General features: G+C 39.8%; 1 protein-coding gene across 2 annotated transcripts; it reads left to right on the top strand.

Moving 5' to 3' along the window:
• Positions 1-1,727: 1,727 nt before the first annotated feature.
• Positions 1,728-19,916, top strand: LOC108263686 (cGMP-dependent protein kinase 2). Of its 2 annotated transcripts, XR_001812227.3 has the most exons (20): positions 1,728-1,829; positions 2,581-3,110; positions 4,166-4,332; positions 4,455-4,568; positions 6,106-6,211; positions 6,461-6,524; positions 6,618-6,695; positions 6,861-6,955; positions 7,326-7,394; positions 7,492-7,590; positions 8,294-8,444; positions 9,106-9,242; positions 14,925-15,014; positions 15,187-15,328; positions 15,490-15,653; positions 16,811-16,933; positions 17,685-17,747; positions 18,670-18,736; positions 18,872-19,047; positions 19,139-19,916. XR_001812227.3 is itself a non-coding variant. In XM_017464732.3 (19 exons), the coding sequence occupies exons 2-19, from the start codon at positions 2,629-2,631 to the stop codon at positions 18,965-18,967; spliced, it is 2,307 nt and encodes a 768-aa protein (XP_017320221.1). In that variant the 5' UTR covers positions 1,728-1,829; positions 2,581-2,628; the 3' UTR covers positions 18,968-19,916. The 2 variants fall into 2 exon arrangements, 1 of the variants encoding a protein (XP_017320221.1); XM_017464732.3 differs by having other exon boundaries at positions 18,872-19,916.
• The last annotated feature ends 463 nt before the right edge of the window (positions 19,917-20,379 follow it).

A 20,379-nucleotide genomic window follows, 5' to 3' on the forward strand; every position in this document is an offset into this window, starting at 1 on the left:
CTAGTGTTCCCAGGATAAGCTCCAGATCCACAGTGACCCTGAACATGGCAAAGCATTTAATGAACATGAATGGATAAATTATTTTATCTACACTTATATGCATCTAAATGCAAAGATTTTATAGAGGCAAGCATTATCATAGTCACTATCCAGCATGTGTAGGATCAAGCTGTTGGGACAAAATTTATTATCATCACCATCATCAATGTCCATTAAAATTACATGTGGAGCGATATGCTGCTATGGACATACCTAATCAGCAGCATCATAAAACTATGCTTATTGGAGTTCACAGACTGCCTTGAACAGAACTCTTCATCATTAACAAAACAAAACCAATCAGGATCACCCAGCAAGTTTAGTGGCTCTTGTGAAGCTTGATTAAGTGCTAGCATATGGTTTGCAGTTGTAGAGAAATCGAGTCCACTTCTATGAGGGATGCATTTCAGAGCTCTTATCGTTTCACTATGTTAACTGCAGTGCAATGTGTGCAATTACTACTCAAGTAAAACAAAAGTAGTATACAGATTTCTGATCGTTTGAGTTTGACGGAAACAACATAAAGTTATAGTACATTGACATAGCTCAGTATTTCTCAATCTGGGGATCCCCATTGGGTCCACATTTTTCTCACTCCCAGCTTTTATGATGCATTCATATATAGTATGTACCAATTCATATATAGTATGTACCAAGTCCACACAGTCGATGGAAATAACAAGAAACACCCAAAACTAGGTCATTTCCAGCTGTTCATAAACATACAGAAACAAGCCCTAAACGTTGCACTTCAAGATTAGAGACCCAAGAGCTGAACCCTAAAAAGAGTGCTCTTGTTATCTGGTTCTGAGATTCACTAAGCTTGTAACCAGCACTAACACAGAACACAGTGGCCAGAACTGGTTTCCACCCCAATATAAACTCCAATCAGTGTTGCACTGGCTCAGCAGTTAAGGCTCTGGTTTACTGACTAGAAGGCCAGGGGTTCAAGCCCCAGAACTGCTGAGCTGCCATTGTTGGGCCCTTGAGCAAGACCCTTAACCATATCTGCTCCAGGGGTGTGGTATCATGGCTGAACTGCTTCCTAACAAGCTGGGATATGTGGAAAACAATTTCACTGTGATGTAATGTATATGTGACAAATCAGCCCATTCAAGTCAAATCAAATATGCCAGAGTGGGAAAAAACATAAAAAACAATGGAAACCCTCATCGAATTTGTAATGGATATAATGGGAATTATATTGGTTTTAATGTTATTGGCTGTAATGGTCCTTGTGAGTCTCTACTGGTAATTTGTTGCCGTCTATTGGCATGCTATATCTGGTGGATATAATAATACCCACCAGATGTAATGGTAATGGTTTTAATGGTTAGCTGATGGTTTGTAATGGTATTTGTAGTGGAAACCATTAGAATCTCTATGATTGTTTCTATTGTTTGTTGTTGTTTTTTTTCACCAGGGTTGAAGCAGAGATACCAAGCAAATAGAGCTCCTGAAAGGACACAGGCTCAGACCTCCAGGGAAATTACCGCTCTTCGAAAAGAGGGCACAGTGCACAACATATACTGTAGCAACATGTCACCTGAGAGACAGTGGGTGACTGTCCCAATTTCTGGCCTCTTGCGCTTACAGTTGGAACACCAGCAGCAGCATTAATGAAAACTCGCATGGCGCGTTTTGGCCGCTAGGTGTCGCGCTGCAGCGCCGCTCTCTTTCACTGTGCAGCTTCCGTCAGGTTCCCAGGCGCTCAGAGAGTAGCGACAGCACAGTTCATCTCCAGCTTCATGCCACGATCCCGCGAATATTTTAACAGAAAATTAGTCAAGGTAAGAAACTTGTCTTTCTCAAATACATGTCAGCAGGTTGTATTTCTGTGGAAGCAGAGTTTGAGCATCTATATAAGCGAATAGCGTCTCGACTTTTATTTATTTATTTTACCAATGTTACAATTTCAAAATATATTGTTTCTTTTCTAATAAAATCTTCATAATATTCATTTCATTTCCGTGCTAGGGGTTTAATGTGTTTAATAGGATTCAGCACTAAGTATTTTTAACCACTAGAGTTTGTGCATGTTTGAATAAATAGCTGTATAACACTATCTCGTCCCTTATCAGTTCTGTTATAAAACAATGGAGTGCATTGATGTGCAATATTAATTGTTGAAAAAGTATCCAATAATAATGATTCTTCTTAGATCAGTTTTCATTTTATTGTCATTGTATTGTATTTTATATTTGTATACACATATGCAGTAGGCTTCTCCATTCAGAATGGAGAAGTAAAATATTGTGCCTCTAGGACCATTAGCTAGAAACAAGATCCCATAACCAAACAGCTGTACACACTATCTACAGTATATAGACCTACAGGATCAACATCAGGAAAAACATGATGACAGACAGTGACTGTGCAAATTGAATTCACGCGTGAACAATATAAAGAACATAGATAAATAACACAACATTTGACAAGACAGTCGGTTAAGTGGTGTATATGTATATATTTTTACATAGGTCTATGTGAAAGCTAATCCTGTGAAAGATAATGTATCTATCTATCTATCTGACTGGACAGAGGTCTCTAGCCACACACTGAGCTGCTCTGTCATTTGAAGCTCTCTCTATGGTGCGAAGTGACTCTGTGGCCATGGGGAATGGTTCAATCAAAGCCCCTCGGCTAGAGGAGACATGCTTGGCCTCGGGTATTAAAGAGTCACCGGTGTGGGAGTCATCGGAGCAGTTGAGGCTGAGGATATCCTGGCTCGAGGAGGAGCTTACCCGCCGAGACCATGAGCTAAGAGCCCAGGAGCTTCAGTTGCAGGCTCTACAGAGGGAGCTACAGGCCAAAGTGTCTCAGATTGACAAGCTTCAGGATGCCATCGGCTACAACAGTTTGGGCCGCTCTCCACCAGCGAGGCACAGTCACAGGCTGCTCAGTGTCATTAATCAGGGCTCAACACGTTTCCATAGGGTGGCTGTAGAGGTTCACCGTCGACTCAAAGCCAAGGAGGGGGTTTCCGCTGAGCCTACGTCTGGGAAATTCTACAGTGGCCACAGGGTCAATCATGCATCTACAGAAAGAACACGCATCCGTAAAGACTCATGGTGAGTTCATTGTAAAGCTTTGTTATACCACACACAAGCCATATTTAATAATTTCTTAATCAAGCCACTATACAAGATGGTGACTTGCTTGAAGAGGGAAACAGCAGAAAGCTTTGTAGTGTCTTGCTCTCAGATTAAGCACAAAAGCATGGATTACCATAACACACTATAAGGGGAATGGAGAGGCTGAAGAACACAATGGGCGGGCCATCTGTATGCAATGGGCAGGATCATTACTGTTTTTATTAAGCAGGCCGTACGAATCTCGCTTCTAATTCATTCAGAAGTTCCATTTTAGGCAAGTGGAGAGACCTTGTTCTTTCAGATGTGGTAATGAGAGAAGCCCCGATGAAGAAAGAAAAAACAACAGTTCAGTGTAAACATGCAGAACATGATTGTATGATACTGTGAAGTTTAACTTTATAGTGGATACTTATTCGAAGCGCACATTCTTCTTTTTTCAGACAGTACAGCAGAACAGACTCTCATAAAACTGAAAATTGAACTTCCTATACGAGTATAAATGATCATGTGTGTTACAGGGTTTTGATTGAACAAACTTGAAAGTAAAGTTTGTTGAATGTAAAGTACCCCAAGGGCAATATCATGAGATTGAGATTTTCTTGTGATTGTATTTTGTTGACAAATCATACAACAGCAAATAGCCAAGACAAATATGCTGTTTTCCATACCACTACCAGCAGGAGTGGCGAGCATGGTGTCTTTTGGTTGGCCACAGTAATAAATAATCAACCAATCAATCAATCACTAATAATTCTAAACATTTTTACTAATTGCCCAACCACCCAGCATTACAGAACTGTAAGCAATTTGTGGTCTATTATTCATAGCAGTTGATGTAATCTATGCAAGATTAACATTTTTAGCAAGAGAAAAAAAGATAAAAAATCTCCTAAAGATGCTCATTGCTAAAAGTATTGTACTACCTTATCACTATGAATTTGCAATTAAATATTGTTGTCATATCTAATCTGGTATTCAGAATTCTCTGAATCCCAATATGTATTCTACTGTACATGTTCTCTTTTCTGCAGTACCAAGAGACTGATTAATGAGGCCATCATGAACAACGACTTTCTGAAGAAATTAGAGCCTCAACACACACGAGAGATGGTGGACTGCATGTATGAGAAAATCTTTACTGCCAATCAGCTGGTGATCCAAGAAGGAGAGCCTGGGAACTACCTCTATGTGCTTGCAGGTTAGCTTTGGCCTTTTTGTCATCAAGCAGCTTTTTTCTTTTATTGTGAGCAATTTCAGAAATATTTTTAACAGGTTATAATAATCCTGTTCTTTACTCCATGGTGTTGGGTGGGTACACAGAAGGCTTTTTGGAGGTGATGCAAAATGGGAAGCTCCTGGGGCAGATGCGGCCTGGAACAGCTTTTGGAGAGTTGGCCATCCTCTACAACTGCAAGAGGACTGCCACTGTTAAAGGTGAATGTGTGGTTTAGGCAATGACAGCTGGTCATGATATTAGGATGAGAGGGCTAAAAGCTAATCTATTACTATCTTGATAATGCAACAATTAGGGTTAAGCAACACATTATATCATGAGGTCTCACTGATAACTTAACAATTACCCTTTTATTCAAACAAACAAAAAAAAACACACACACAAAACATCAGTTCTGTTGTCTCTCCTTTTGTGTAATTTTTTACTTAATTGGAGAGTGTGTGTTTAGTAAATCTACTTTCTTCTCCAAAGGCATTTTGTTGGGAAAAATGATGATAGAGTAAATAATTTACTTTGTTCACAAACATTACACCAGGAATTGGGAATTGAACCCCCAATCCTGGAGTTTTGAGGCAAATGTGCTAACCACTAAGCTGCTGTGCCCCCTTCAATGTAGAAATGTTTAATTTAATTATTCTTTTAGCATTTCTTTGCATGTGCCTACGATTTTTGCACAGTACTGTATTTGATGATAGATGTGTTCTGTTTGCACTTATAATACCTGTGAAACTAGACTTTTCTTTACTGGGTTTGTGCTTTTTGCCACGTGAATAAAGGATTTTAGATAAGCCACTAGCAGACTTATTATTTGAGTAAATTAATATTAGAATATTGTCAGAGTCAGAATCCATATTCACCAAGGTAAAAGTTACCAAGGAATTTATCACTGAGCAAATGTAAACAAAAAAGCTAATAAAGTAAAGATGATTACTCTTTACAATTTCACTGCAGAAAATATCTTAGCAAGTGAATATATTTTGAATATATTGTAGTCAATTGTATCTAATATTTCCTATTACAAAACTATAAACTAAAACCTATTTCTAGACATTTTCTTTTGCTAATTTCAAGCTTGAAATAGTCTTGTTGGGAATAATTTTGCTAATTTTAAGCATATATTTCTAGAAAGAAACAAAATTGTCTGCCAATAGACAAGAAAATATCAAGTTTGAAATGAGTAAAAAAAAATGTCTATAGCTTTTTATAATCTTATTTTTGGTTGATTGTAATCTTATAACAGGAATAGATAAATCTGACTATATTCAAGATATTTTCACTTGCCAAGATGTCATTTTTTGTGGTGCATGCCCATAGTGTAGTTTTACTATGGCTATATCTGATATTTGTTTACTTATGGTTAAAGTTTATGTAATCACTTGCTCTCAGCTGCTTAATCAACAGGTTCCAAATATTCCCACTTACAAGCCAAGCTGTTTGGTGTGAAATGTTTTGTTTGGCTGCTGGTATCAAGGGATCATGACCAATTAGTTGAGAGATTTCTAGTAGCTTAACTAAAAGTGTGTTCATTTAGTGTCAACTAATCATATGCCAAAGGAACCATGATTGTTTAATTTCAGAAAATCCAGCATAATGTAGTGTATGTACGTGTATACGAAGTTAGAGACCCAAACCGGTGGCCACTGCACGTGTATGTGTATGGTCCACATTGATTTGTGTAATTTTCCAAAGGGAAATATGTGGTGTGTGTGGTGTGCTGTGTTTGTTCTATTTTACTAGCTGTGACACGGTCCCACATCTGGGCTCTGGACCGGCAGATGTTTCAGAGCATCATGATGAGATCCACTCAGGCCAGACACGCAGAGTACTTCAGCTTCCTGCGCAGGTGCAACTACATGACACAAATATATAGTCCCCTGTGCATGTTGATTACTGTTAGACCAATACACACACACACACACACATACACACACACACACACAGACACACACACACACACACACACACACACACACACACACACACACCGTTAGGTCTCTGTGTGGATGTAGTACTTACTTATATGCACATGGTTAGAGAGAATGATTTACATGTCATGATATTTGTTAAGCATTAACAAATCTTTTTTCTTCAGTGTGTCTTTATTAAAGGACTTGCCAGAGGAGAAACTTGCCAAAATTGTTGACTGTTTAGAAATTGTAGGTGTTCAAGACTCTTTTATCTTTTTGTCTTTCACCATCTCGTTTAAGTACTTGGATTGGGATGTTCAGAGTGGTTTATCTCAATTGTAGGATTATTTTGACAAAGGCGAGTACATTATTCGTGAGGGTGAGGAAGGGAACACTTTCTTCATTATAGCTAAAGGAGAGGTAAGATTCTGTATAAACAGGGATCAACACTGCACTGTCACTTTAAAAAAAAATCTATTTTGTATGTAGCATGCCTCAAAAATATTCACTGCTGTAAAATGTTCATATATTTATGTGCATGTATTATACGTATATATAATAGACCTCTACATATTGTTGGTACAGGTTTCAGTAACCCAGAGCACAGAGGGTTTTCCTGAACCACAGGAGATTAAGACCCTTGGAGTAGGAGATTACTTCGGAGAAAAAGCTCTCATAAGGTTTGGCTGTTTCCTTATTCTCTTATATTCATCATTGGTTTAATTATACATAGACTTAATACAACCTCATCCTCTGAGAGTATGCTCATTTAATTTGAATTGGTTGGGTTATACTTTATTTTGTTTCCTGTGTTCCTTGGTTGAGTGTTTTATACTGAGAGGGCTATCTGAGTGTTGATCTATGAGAGGATGTGGGTGGTAGAATCCTAGTCATCTGAGAAATCATTTTCTCACACTGTGCCTTTGTCTAAGAGCAAAGACTCACTGCCTCATATGGCAACTCAGAGAGCTCTAAAGTGCTCTCCAAAGTTGTATTATTGTCAAATGAGTTTCATACGTACAGAATTTTCTCTCCGTTTTTATCATTCAGTGAGGATGTCCGCTCAGCTAACATCATTGCAAAGGAGAATGACACCCAGTGTTTGGTGGTGGATAGAGAGTAAGTGATTTTGTTAACACACAGGCACACACTCCGGCCTCTACATAAATATCTGATTTGCCATAGTTTCATAATGTTTTCCAATGGCTTTTTACAGTAACTTTAATCAGATGGTGGGCACTTATGAGGAGCTGCAGGCATATCTGCATGAATACGTGGAGCAGCTGTCTATAAGTGATGAGAGGAGAAATGCAGCGTAAGCACCATATCTACATATGCTCGGATACACACTTGTTGTATGGAGAATTAAGACAGATGATAAGAAGAAGAAGAAGTAGAAGAAGAAAAAGAATTGCATGTGATGTTTGGTTTATTATATAGCAATATAGTTTGATTACTCTGATGCACTCAAAGACACAACATATATACTATATAGTCATATTTAGTCTAAAGCACTATAATGAAACAGTTGTATTATTCAAAAGAACTATAAATCTAAGAGAATTACTACAAATAATGAAAAATATACAGTATGTATCAAGGTAAAATGATCCAAAACCTATGAATAGGCCAATTTAAACACAAACATTTTTAATCTGGACTTGATAACACGACTGCCGCATTCCTACTGTTCTTTGGAAAACTATTCAAAATTTTATATGTAAAGAAAATCTACCATCTGTTCCAAATGGGGGGCGGGGGGGTGGGGGGGGGGGGGTGAATGGTGCTAGCATGCCAGCAGCATTTGATTGGATTGACTGATCTTGAAAAACTTTGGATGCCAGTAACACATTTTGCTTGAAGAGTTGACCATCAGGTGTCAAATTATTGTTGCTAATCAGCTTTAATTACTTTATGTCACTCATGCTTAGCATGAACCTATACTCTTAGCTTGTGTGTGGCTATTATTACTTGTGTGTGTGTGTGTGTGTGTGTGTGTGTGTGTTGTGGCACTGCAGAAGCCAATCTTCTCTGCGTGAGCGAGGCACAGAGGCAGCTGAGCTGCGCAATCTGCGGGAGAAAGCCACACGACTGTCCAATAGCTCTTTCTTACACGAGCTGCAAATTGTGGCCACACTAGGCATGGGAGGCTTTGGCAGAGTAGAGCTGGTGAGAGCATGACTACCACTTAACATCAAAGAGAAAAACACTAAAACTTGATTATGTCCCTAAACCACACTAATTCACCAGTCAGATTTTCAACGTGCATGCTATCTTTGAAAGAGTAAAAACTCCCTCAGTCCTTTACTGCATGGTGTTACCATATGGCAACAATTCATTTTTCTCCAATTTTTTGATAGGCAATAATACAAAACTACTATTTTCCAATGTAACTGAAAAGGGGTCTTTTAGCACTGATATAACAAAATGCCATGTCACATGACCATGAAGTGCTCTTTCCACTTACTTTTATGCTTCACATGGCAGGATGAAGGTCATAGTTAGAGGGCTCTCAAAATTTGGTTCATTTTTCAAAATTTAGGCAAAATTTTTAACACTATCTGAGCTAAGTTAACATGTATTTTTTGTCATTTAAACAAGTATATATATTTTAAGTATTCTGTTAAATGGTAAAATGTAATTGTTACCATGTGGTAAATATAGTAATTGGAATTGGAACCTCATACATTTTGTGTTATTTTTTACTATATGATTCTTTCCGCCATTGCACACTGAACTAATTCAAGTAATAAAAATCCATAAAAGCATTTTTTAAAATGTAATTCATGCAGTAAAGGGTTAAAGTTAAGTTTATGTTTTGATTGCACAGGTCAAGCTCAAAGATGAAGATACTGCTTTTGCTTTGAAGTGCATTAAGAAGAAGCACATTGTTGACACTAAACAGCAGGACCATATCTACTCTGAGAAGAACATTTTGCAAGTGACCAACTGCAACTTTATAGTCAGGTCAGTTTTATAACCATACAGAATTACAGCTTGTGAAAACCGATCAGTTGTTTACATTTACATCAGTTACATTTTATTATAATCATCTTAAGCAAAAAAAAAACAAAAAACAAAACACCCAACTGTTTCTTAAATGGCTGTAATAATAGATTCTATGTTATCTGTAGCTTGAATAACTGTCAGGACTAGATTAATTAAGTCAGTAATAGTGTTGCATAACAGAATAAATACTCTGAATGTTGATTCCTCACAGTTAGATGATAAGATTGATTTGCAATAGGGAACACCTCTAGAAGGTTGCAAAATATCACTGGCCTCATACAACACGCTATGTATTGTTATCTCAGGATAAAGTGGCCCCAGTGTACATTCAAGTGTTAGGGGGGCAAATATGGGTGGCAGAGGCTTTGGGAAGTTACTAAGGAACAACTTGAAGAATGTCATTTACTCTTGTAAAAGAGTGTGCTCTAGCTTGATATTTGCGACCATCTTTCTGGCCTTTCTAGACAAAAGTGGTCAGTTTACTGTGTGCAACAACATTAGATGATACTATGTGTTTATATCCTTTCAGCCTGTGAATGTGAAGATACAAATACAGTTCCCTCCACTAATATTGGCACCCTTGGTAAATATGAGCAAAGAAGGCTGTAAAAAAATTATTTATTGTTTAACCTTTTGATCTTTTGATAAAAACTAAATCACAAAAATACTCTGCTCTCATGAATATTAAACAGTTACAAACAAAACACAGATTTATCCCAAAAATATATATCTTCATTAAATATAGGTGTGCAACAATTATTGGCACCCTTTTAGTCAATACTTTGTGTTACCTCCCTTTGCCAAGAGAACAGCTTGGAGTCTTCTTCTACAATGCCTGATGAGGATGGAGAATACATGGCAAGGGATCTGAGACCATTACTCCATATAGAATTTCTCCAGATCCTTCAAATGTCAAGGCCCATGCTGGCGGACTCTCCTCTTTAGTTCACCCCACAGGTTTTCTATGGGTTTCAAGTCAGAGGACATGGTTAGCCATGGTAGGGCCTTGATTTTGTTGTCAGTAGACCATTTTTGTGTTGATTTTGATGTATGTTTTGGATCATTGTCCTGTTGGAAGATCCAACCACAGACCATTTTAAGCTTTCTGGCACAGGCAGTCAGGTTTTCATTTAATATCTGTTGATATTTGATAGAGTCCATGATGTCATGTATCCTAACAAAATGTTGTCACATACCGTGGGTGGAGACGGAAGCAGTCGCGGGTGACAGAATCCAGGCAGAATAATCCAAAGGGGAAAGACAAAGTTTGTGGTCGATAAACAGGCGAGGGTCAGGCGATCAGGCAAACAAACAAAATGAGGCTAGGCAGAAATTGAGGTCGGGGATGGAAACACTGGTCAAAAGTAACTTTGTAAACACAAGAGAGAAAGGCTTAGAGAATGGCAGAGAAACAATTCTACTGAACATTACTTCGCAAAGTCTCTTCGCTTCCAAAGTCTCTCTTATGCTGTGGTGTAAGTGTGTTTGTAATGGCATGCGGGTGTGTGTGATTAGAACTCCGGGGAAGCCTAGCGCATGCGTGTGTGGGAAGTGTAGTCCTCGGCAGCCATGTTGTAGTTAGCGGTGCGTCCTGGGAAACTGAGTCGTGGCGGGGTGAGATATGACGGAGCCCCCCCCCCCCGAAGGGCTCACTCCGGGAGCAGAGTCCTTTCTGGGTCTCCCCCGGTGTCGTGGTCCTGGAAGTTCAGGGTGTGATGCGTGGAAGTCTTTACATAGCTGTAGGTCCAGGATGTCTTGCACCGGCACCCAGCACTGTTCTTCTGACCCGTAGCCCTCCCACTTGATTAAATATTCCAGATTACCTCTCCTGCACCGCGAGTTTAGGATACTCTTGATGAGGTACGCGGGTTGCCCATCGATCTCCAGTGGGACAGGAGGGGTTTCGAAGGGCACATCCGTGGCTAGAGGTCCTGTGATGAAGGGCTTGAGTCATGACACGTGGAAGGAGGGAGCAATGCGACTGTGTCGAGGTAGTTCCAGATGGTAAGTGACCTCATTGATCTTCTTGACGACCTTAAATGGCCCTGTGTACCTTGGGGTGAGTTTCTTGCAGCCATGTGGCTGTCTTAAGTCCTTGGTGGACAACCAGACCCTATCACCGGGCTGGTACTGTGGGTGCTCACTGCGCTGACGGTCAGCCTTGCGCTTGAAGGTGTGTGCCGTCTGAACCAGGTGCTGGTGTGTGCTGGCCCAAACCTGTTCACTCCTCTGGAACCACTGGTCAACTGCTGGTGATTACGTGGGGTTTGCATTCCAGGGGAACAATGGAGGCTGGTATCCTAGCATAGATTGGAATGGTGTGAGTCCTGTGGCTGAGTGACGCAGTGAATTCTGTGCGTATTCGGCCCAGGGGAGGAATCTGCTCCAGTCCTCTGGGCTTGAGGCACAGAATGTTCTAAGGAACCGGCCTATTTCCTGGTTCACTCGTTCCACTTGGCCATTGACTTGTGGATGGTAGCCAGATGCGAGGTTGACTGTGATCCCCATCTTCTCCATGAAACTGGACCATACCCTGGACGTGAATTGAGGTTCCCCGATCACTGACTACTTCCTCCGGGATGCCGAAGTACCTGAACACGTGCTGAAAGAGTACCTCGGCTGTCGTGAAGGCGGTGGGAAGGGCGTGTAGTGGAATGAGCCTTACAGATTTCGAAAATCGGTCCACCATCACCAGAATGGTCGTGTTACCCTGGGATTCTGGTAGGTCTGTGACACAATCAATGGTGATATGGGACCAGGGGCGATCCAGTATGGGTAGGGGCTTGAGCTTGCTGGCCGGTAGTGGCCGGTTGTGAGAGGACAGGTCGTACGCCAGTCTCGGATGCGTTGACCTCCACCACGAACTTCTTGGACGGGTCTGGGTGTTTGCTGACGGGGGCGGTTGTGAAGGCCTTCTTGAGTTGCTCTAGTGCTGCTTGGGCAGCTGGATTCCAGGGCAGGCGTTTGGGCTTTCCTCTCAGCAGGGACGTCAACGGGTGTGCGATGTAGCTGAAGTCTCTGATGAACCGCCTGTAGAAGTTTGCAAAACCCAGGAATCTCTGTAGCTCCTTCACGGTTACTGGAGTGGGCCATTCTACCACTACTTGCACTTTACCTGGGTCCATGGTAACCCTGCTGCAGTGCCTCCTGAATGTACTCCTCCATAGCTCTCTGCTCAGTCTGTGACAATGGATACTCCCTTCCTCGGTGTGGCGTAGCTCCTGGAAGCAGATCTATAGCACAGTCGTAGGGCCGATGAGGTGGTAATCCACTAGCCCCTTCCTTGCTAAATGCCTCACTGAGGTCCTGTTATTCGGGTGGAATGTGGACTGTAGTGGTTTTATCCGGGCTTTCGATGGAGGTAGCAGCTAGGGCGATCACTGGTGTCTATAGGCAATGTGTTATGCAGTGGGTGGACCAGTGCGTTATCTCCTTGTTAGTCCATGAACTACCTGGGTTGTGTTGTTCCAGCCAGGGGGGAATCACTGGAATCACTGGATGTCTGGTGGACACTGTGACGTAAAACTATGCTCTCCTGATGGAGTGCGCTGGTATGGAGGATGAGTGGTACTGTATAATGAGAGATGAACCCCTTCCCAATAGGGGCTCCATCAATGGCCTGGATCTTACGGGGTTGAATGAGTGGGCGAATGGGGATGTTATACTGCTGTACGGTCGATGAAATCCCCCGCCACTCCTGATTCAATCAGCGCTTCTAATGTACAAGACAACCCTAAGTATTCCACTAAAACAGGTAACACAAATGCAGGTTGAAATGCAATCTGGGTTGAAGGACCTGAACTCACCCCTGGCTGATGTGGTTTAGCCGTTCCGCTATCTCCAAGGTCACAACGTGCTTGACAGGACATTGTCTGACGAGGTGCCTCTCCTCACCGCAGTAGAAGCAACGAAACTCGCGACGCTGTCTCTCTCTCTCCTCCGTGTTGAGCCGTGCACGCCCCAGCTGCATGGGTTCAGTGGGGAGACTTTGCACGGCAACAGCAGCCTTACTGCGTACTAGGCGGCGGCTCTGTAGCAGGCGATCTAGGCGGATAGCCAGGTTAATGAGTGAATCGAGGGTGAGTTGGTTGTCGTGACAGGCCAGCTCTGTCATAATATCCGGGTTCAATCCCTGGCGAAATATAGTCTTAAGAGCTGGCTTGTTCCATCCACTCCAGGCCACGACAGCGCAAAACTCTAAGGCATAATCCGCAACGCAGCATGACCCTTGCTTTAGTGTTAGCAGTTCCTCCCCTGTCTCCTCGTTATCCGGAGAGTGATCAAAGACCATCCGAAAGCGATCCTTCAGCTGTTCCAGGGAGGTGATGGTGCTACTTCACTGCTCCTATTCAGCCGTGGCCCAGAGTAAAGCTCTCCCGGTCAACATCTCCATGAAGTGGGTAATTCTCCGACTCTCCGGCATCCCCGACAGCGTGCCGGATCCCCAGCATATTTCTCCGGCGCCAGTATTGGAGGAAACTGCGCAGGCGTCAGTGCAGCGACCGGTGTGGTTTGAACTAACCTAGTCACCTGCGCAGTCAGGTTGGCTAGCTGCTGGTTCTGGTCACTAATCATTCTACCGTGGCCTTCAATGGCTTGACGCCACAGCGGATTACCTGCTGCTTCCATAGGAAGGTGAAGTAATCTCCAGGTCAAATGCTCCAAATGTCTAAGTCATCTGGCAGAAAAACAACCCAAAACATTGAAACATGAGGTACTTGAACATTAAAACATTGGCTACCTCTCTGTGCCAAAAAGCTCTATTTTGGTTTCATCTGACAATTAGTACCCGATACCATTTGAAGTTCCAGTGGTGTCTTCACTTCAGTTTGCTTCAGTTTGCTTTTGGATGCGAGTAGAGGCTTTTTTTTTTTTAAACCCTTCCAAACAACTTGTGGTGATGTAGGTGACTTCGAATTGTAGTTTTGGAGACGTTCTGACCCCAAGACACAACCAAGTTCTGCAATTCTCCAGCTGTGATACTTGGAGATTTTTTGGCCACTCGAACCGTCCTCTTCACAGTGCGTTGAGACAATAGAGACACATGTCCAATTCCAGGTTGATTCATAACATTTCCAGTTGACTGGAACTTCTTAATTATTGTGCTGATGGTGGAAATGAGCATTTTCACTGCTTTTGCTATATTCTTATAGCCACTTCCCATTTTGTGAAGCCAACAACCTTTTGCTGCACACCATAGCTATATTACTTGGTCTTACCCATTGTTATGAATGACTAAGGGAATTTGGCCTATGTGTTACTTCATATTTATACCCCTGTAAAACAGGAAGTCATGGTTGAACAATTTCCTGTTCCTAGTCACCCAGGTGTACTTAAAAAATGTCAAATATAAATGGGAATATACTTCAAATATATTTTTCTCATATGAATTCATAGGGGTGCCAATAATCATTGCACACCTATATTTAACAATTTTTTTTTTGTTAAACATGTGTTTTGTCTGCAATTGTTTGATATCCATGAGAGCAGAGTATTTTTGTGAAATTTCTGAACAAAATATTAAAAGGTTGAACAATAAAGACAATTTTTCACAGCCTTCTTTGCTCATATTTACCAAGGGTGCCAATATTAGTGGAGGGCACTGTACATCTGTTGACTGGAAAATGTTTTGTTTTTCAGATTGTTTCAGACATTTCGGGATAATAAATATGTGTACATGCTGCTCGAGGTCTGTCTTGGTGGAGAGTTATGGAGCATTCTCAGGGACATGTGAGTGTAGGTTATTTTTACACTCCACTAAACTCATTATGGCTAATATTCTTTATCAGAAATATAGTAACTTCATTACTGACGGTAATGATTCAGATAAACATTGCTTTTCTGCAACAGTAATGAAATTTGGGTTCATTAATTAGGATTTTCCATCTTTAATGTGATTTAGGGGTTTCTTTGAGGAGGCCACTGCACGATTCTGTATTGGTTGTGTACTGGAGGCCTTTGAATACCTGCATGGAATGGGTGTTGTTTACCGAGACCTGAAGCCAGAGAATCTACTTCTGGATACAGAGGGATATATCAAAATGGTCATATTACCATACATTCTTACTTTTTCTAGAATATTCATTTTGTTCAATTATTGCCTTCAGGTTCAAAATATTGCAAACTTACCACTGCTCATATCTTATAAACGGTATAGTCATATAGCATGTTCAGTGTTTCTCTTTATCTGCTTGTATGTTTCCAGACTGATTTTGGCTTTGCGAAGAGAATTGGTTTGGGAAAGAAAACCTGGACATTCTGTGGAACTCCAGAGTATGTGGCCCCTGAGGTCATCATGAATAAAGGCCACGACTTTGGAGCCGACTGCTGGTCCTTAGGGATCCTCATTTTTGAACTCCTCACTGGCAGGTAAGCATTGCAGGGCAGAATAATGTCATTCTTACTCATTCTCACATTCATAATCTAGATTTCTAGTCATGCACTGTGGATTCATATTTTATGTTTTCTCTTAATGGGCTGTAATTGATGAGCAAATTAAGACTTCATGGTCATTCAATGCCTTTCAGAACATGCTTCATAGCCAGAAGAGGTAAAATTGATTTACCATGAACATGAGCAAATAGGGCTGTATAATTGAAGGAGCTGTAACAGTGTAGCTGATTATCAAAGCTTCATGTGACAATGCCTCATTATGCCTGTATCCACATAAAAGTGAACACTGTGTAGTGAGAATGTGAAATGTAGCAATACTGCATAATACTTACTTATATTTGCAGGTTGTATATGTATGTGGTGATATACACATATTAATAGGCTCTTATCTTTTGTTTCTTCAATGCATAGAATATACCAACTTTTATTTACATTATGTTAGCTTCTGGTAAGAAGATAAAGAGCTAATAATTGCAAGGTCAGTGACAAGTGTAGGCAGAATGACAGAATAAGCTTTAATAAAGTGTACTAAAATTACCCAATAGGCTAACTTAACAAATGCACTTTTGGTGGTTTTCAGGCATGAGCATTTATTTCTAATTTCTCATTAATTTTTATGATGGCAATACATTTGGTGAGTCTGGTATTCAATTCAATTTGCTAGCCATTTTATTAATTCTGTAATGTTCATGAAACTTGTCTCATTCAGATTTTGAAGCGACCAGTTAGTTGTTTGCTCTTATTCAGAAAAAAAAATGCTATAGAAAAAAATATCAGTCAGTAGTATTTATTGAGTAAAAATAGCAAATGTATGCTGAAATGGCCCCTGAATTTGCTTGAAGACAGGCAAATACCATTTTAAAATTGCATTTGTGATTCATAATTCAAGCACAATTTTAGCCCACAATTAGTCTAAACACCGTAGTGAGGGATTTCTCATGTCATACCCCCTTTTGTACTGTTCCACTCAAATTAGCCCATATGCCTTCATTTATAAGCATGAAAGTTGAAACTGAGCAAAAGACTTTTTTACACCTATCCCAATTAGCAAATCAGCAAATTGTGCTTAAGCCTGCAGGAGTCTTGTTTAAACACGACTTAATGACATGTGACTTCTCCACCTGTCCCTCCAGCCCTCCTTTCGTAGGATCTGATCCTATTAAGATTTACACAATGGTTCTGCATGGAATAGAGAAGGTGGACTTTCCCAAGAGGATAAGCAAGCGCCCAGAGGACTTGGTCAGGAGGCTCTGCAGGTAAATCTTTATATATCTACTTGTCATATGTCATTATCTCCTGTAGACAAATGTTTGAATCACAAATCATTTCGATCAGAAAGGCTGCTGAGTTATACAGGGAGATTATAGACTATGAACTGAAATCCAAATAATGCCATAGTCTGTGGCTATGCTTTCAAGAGAGAATAATTGGCCCTGTTCTCTGTGTGAGAAGGATGTGCCATTTTTCTTTGGCTGTTGATTAGTGCATCAGTAGCCAATCAGGGCAGTTAGTGAGAGAAAAAATAAAGAAATTGTCTCCATAGTCTATAATCATGGATGACAGACGGAAACATGAGGCTGGATATAATCACACTGAGCAATAGATACAGTGCATGATAAATTTAAATAATTACCGGATAAACGTGGCTTGATCATTTTTTTGTAAACAGGAAATACTATCTGTTTCAGAGATTGCACTGAAAATGAAAAACTGTGCTAACTGTACATCCTTTCATATACATTTGTTCAGATCACCACATACATACTGTATAATATAAGCTACATATAATGCATGTTGCAAATTAAAATATAATATATATTTTATTTAATTATTAATGACCAAACTCACCATGACAGTACAAACTCTACTCAGTTTTGTAACTAAATATAATCTGACAGAAATATCTGACATAATCTTACTAGAGCTAAACCCACATACAGTATATTAAGTATTTATGTGTTTTCGCTGAACCACTGCGATCTTCCTTTCTGTCTCTGTTATGTTTAGGCTCAATCCTGCAGAACGACTTGGCAATAAGAAAAATGGCATCAATGACATCAAGAAACACAAGTAGGTTATGTTTTGACTAGAAAAAAAACTGGCTCATTGAATTGAGATTATAGCAGATATTATGACAGTCTTTGGTGTATTCCACCCTCCGCCACCAAACCTGCCAACATTTATCCCACTGTTCTCACTTTAATCTGGCCAAAATATCATAAAACATGTTAACATCTCTCTTAGATCCTAGGCAGTCTCTTTATCAATACATATTGTCCTACCACAATGAATCGCAGATGGAAGCCTTTTCCAATTAGCCCCTCTCTGGCAGAATTGTCAAAAGCAGACCAAGAGCACATTCACAGAGGGAACAATTAGAGCCCAGAAAGAGACACACAGCTGTTGCCATCTTCAGCAGAATGGTGGAGCTACAGAGAGAACGGTGATGCTGACGTACGTTGCTGATGCGTTAGCAACCATCATAGTGTTAGTGCCGGAAATATAGGTGCTCAGCTTAAGCCCTGTGGGTAAACCATAGGTGGACATGGTTTAGTGTGTACAGGCATAGACAACTGCTTCTAAATGTAAATTTCTTGTAGCATCTTTTATTTCAGCATGTCGCATGAAGTAAGGTGATATTGAGTAAAAAGATAAATGTATAATAAAATAAAATTTTAAATGTATATGTTAATACATTCTTTAGAAATAGTCAATAATCCATGCAAGTCTAGCAGGGAATGTATACTTAGATATGTGAAGTCAGTTGTGTGTACTGTATATAGCAGTTGCTATTGAATACTATTTGAGAGCCTTATTGAATATATCATGTACTTCCATGGGCTTGGAACTATGGAACAATTCACCAAAACTTCTTTTGAGTGATCTCTGTGACACTCATGCTTTACTAAAAATTACAAATTAGCTGTTACTGTTAACTGTGTGGTGTGTTCACTAAAGCACAGTGTGCATGTCATGGCTCCTTGTTTCTCAGGTGGTTTCAGGGCTTCAACTGGGAGGGACTGCGACGACGGAAGCTGACATCTCCACTTAAGAGAGAGGTGAAGCATACTGTTCTTCAGTGCTTGAATGCTTTTTGTTTAAAATTACATTTTGCCAAAGCTGTCTATGTTTATGTTGTTTACTAATTTTTATGATAAGTCTGTTGTATTGTAATACTGTTGTATTGATCCTAGCTAAAGGGACCACTGGATCACAGTCATTTCGACATGTTTCCACCCGAGCTGGAGGAACCTCCTGATGAACTTTCTGGATGGGATAAGGACTTCTGAAAGTTTGCTGTTTTATTTTTAACATGACTAAGCCTGGCTTAGTGAAACCACACAAGAGGAGCCACGCTGAAGAATATTCTGTATGAATTTATCAAAATTACAAAATGAACAAAATGTGTGTATTAATACACATTTTAACAACTAAACACTGTTCATTATGTCCCTGTATAGACTCTAAAACACAAAACAAACTGATAAATGCTGTGACAGATGAGTAGGAGCTGCTCCTGCTATGAAATACAACCAGGCAACAATACCAGACAGTATCAGCAACAAGTTCAAGACCAGATGCATGATGACTACTAACACCAAGCGCACAAATGATGGAACCAAACCACTGCTTTAACAGTCCTTAATGGCAATGAAAGTAAAAAAAAAAAAAAGTGATCTAATTACTTTAATCACTAACAAAAAATTTAGTGCCAAAAGCATTTTAACCAAGGTTTTCTGCTTATTTAAAATACTAACTGAAACATTTTTTCTTTCTTTTTTTCCCCATATAGCATTTTATTAAGTAATTTTTTATTTGGAAACCAGATCTTCCTGAGAAGTGCTTCTTATCAGTGTGAGGCAGTACTCTACTTGTAATTGTATTATCTGCCTTTCAGTAATCCTCATATCAGTGTCTGTTGTTAGTCTTGGATTTATAGTATTATATTTATGGTAAAATCAGCTTCATTAATTTCTTTCCTGGAATTTATTTTATATTATGTGTTGTACTGGAGAAGTGATTATTTGAATATTGGGCTCTAGTCTAAAGGGTCTAAAGAAAAGGATAGTTAGTAAAAGTTTTGTATGGACAATATAATACCCAGGAGAAAATTAATATTAAAAATGATCATTGTTATACTAATATTCTTTATGAATATAATGTCTTTCCTTGTATGACTTACCTATAAATACACAGCCATGGCAACTTTATGATTGTTTAAAAGACAATAAAAATTCTATTGCCTTCTTTTTACACTGTAATGGTTGTCAATTATTTAGTACATATACCAAGGGAATAACTATAAGATGTCTTGTGCCTTGTACAGTATGTGCCTCTACAATAATATCATTCATTTTCCAGAGACTTAATTACTGTTTTATTGTCTATTTATTATTATTATCTATTTCTGTAACATTTTTTGAAACAAAGTATAACCATTCATGAAATCTGTGTAATGCAGCAATGATGCCCTCTGTTGATGAAATAACAATCAGTGCAGAGCCTGAAACCAAGAGCGAGGACTTCAGTACACTTGGAGAAAAATTAGCTGAAGTCTACATGGCTAATTTCATATTGCTAAATTGTTCTGTGAATTCTATCTCAACTTCAGTGTGTATTTTTGGCTTGGAGGTGTCCATATACAGAGCAGTTTCGCAGGCACTCTGATAACTGGTACTAAGTGGAATTGACTACTATCTGC

The sequence above is a fragment of the Ictalurus punctatus genome, chromosome 3, assembly GCF_001660625.3.
Source record: "Ictalurus punctatus breed USDA103 chromosome 3, Coco_2.0, whole genome shotgun sequence".
In the NCBI taxonomy this organism is placed as follows: Eukaryota; Metazoa; Chordata; class Actinopteri; order Siluriformes; family Ictaluridae; genus Ictalurus; species Ictalurus punctatus.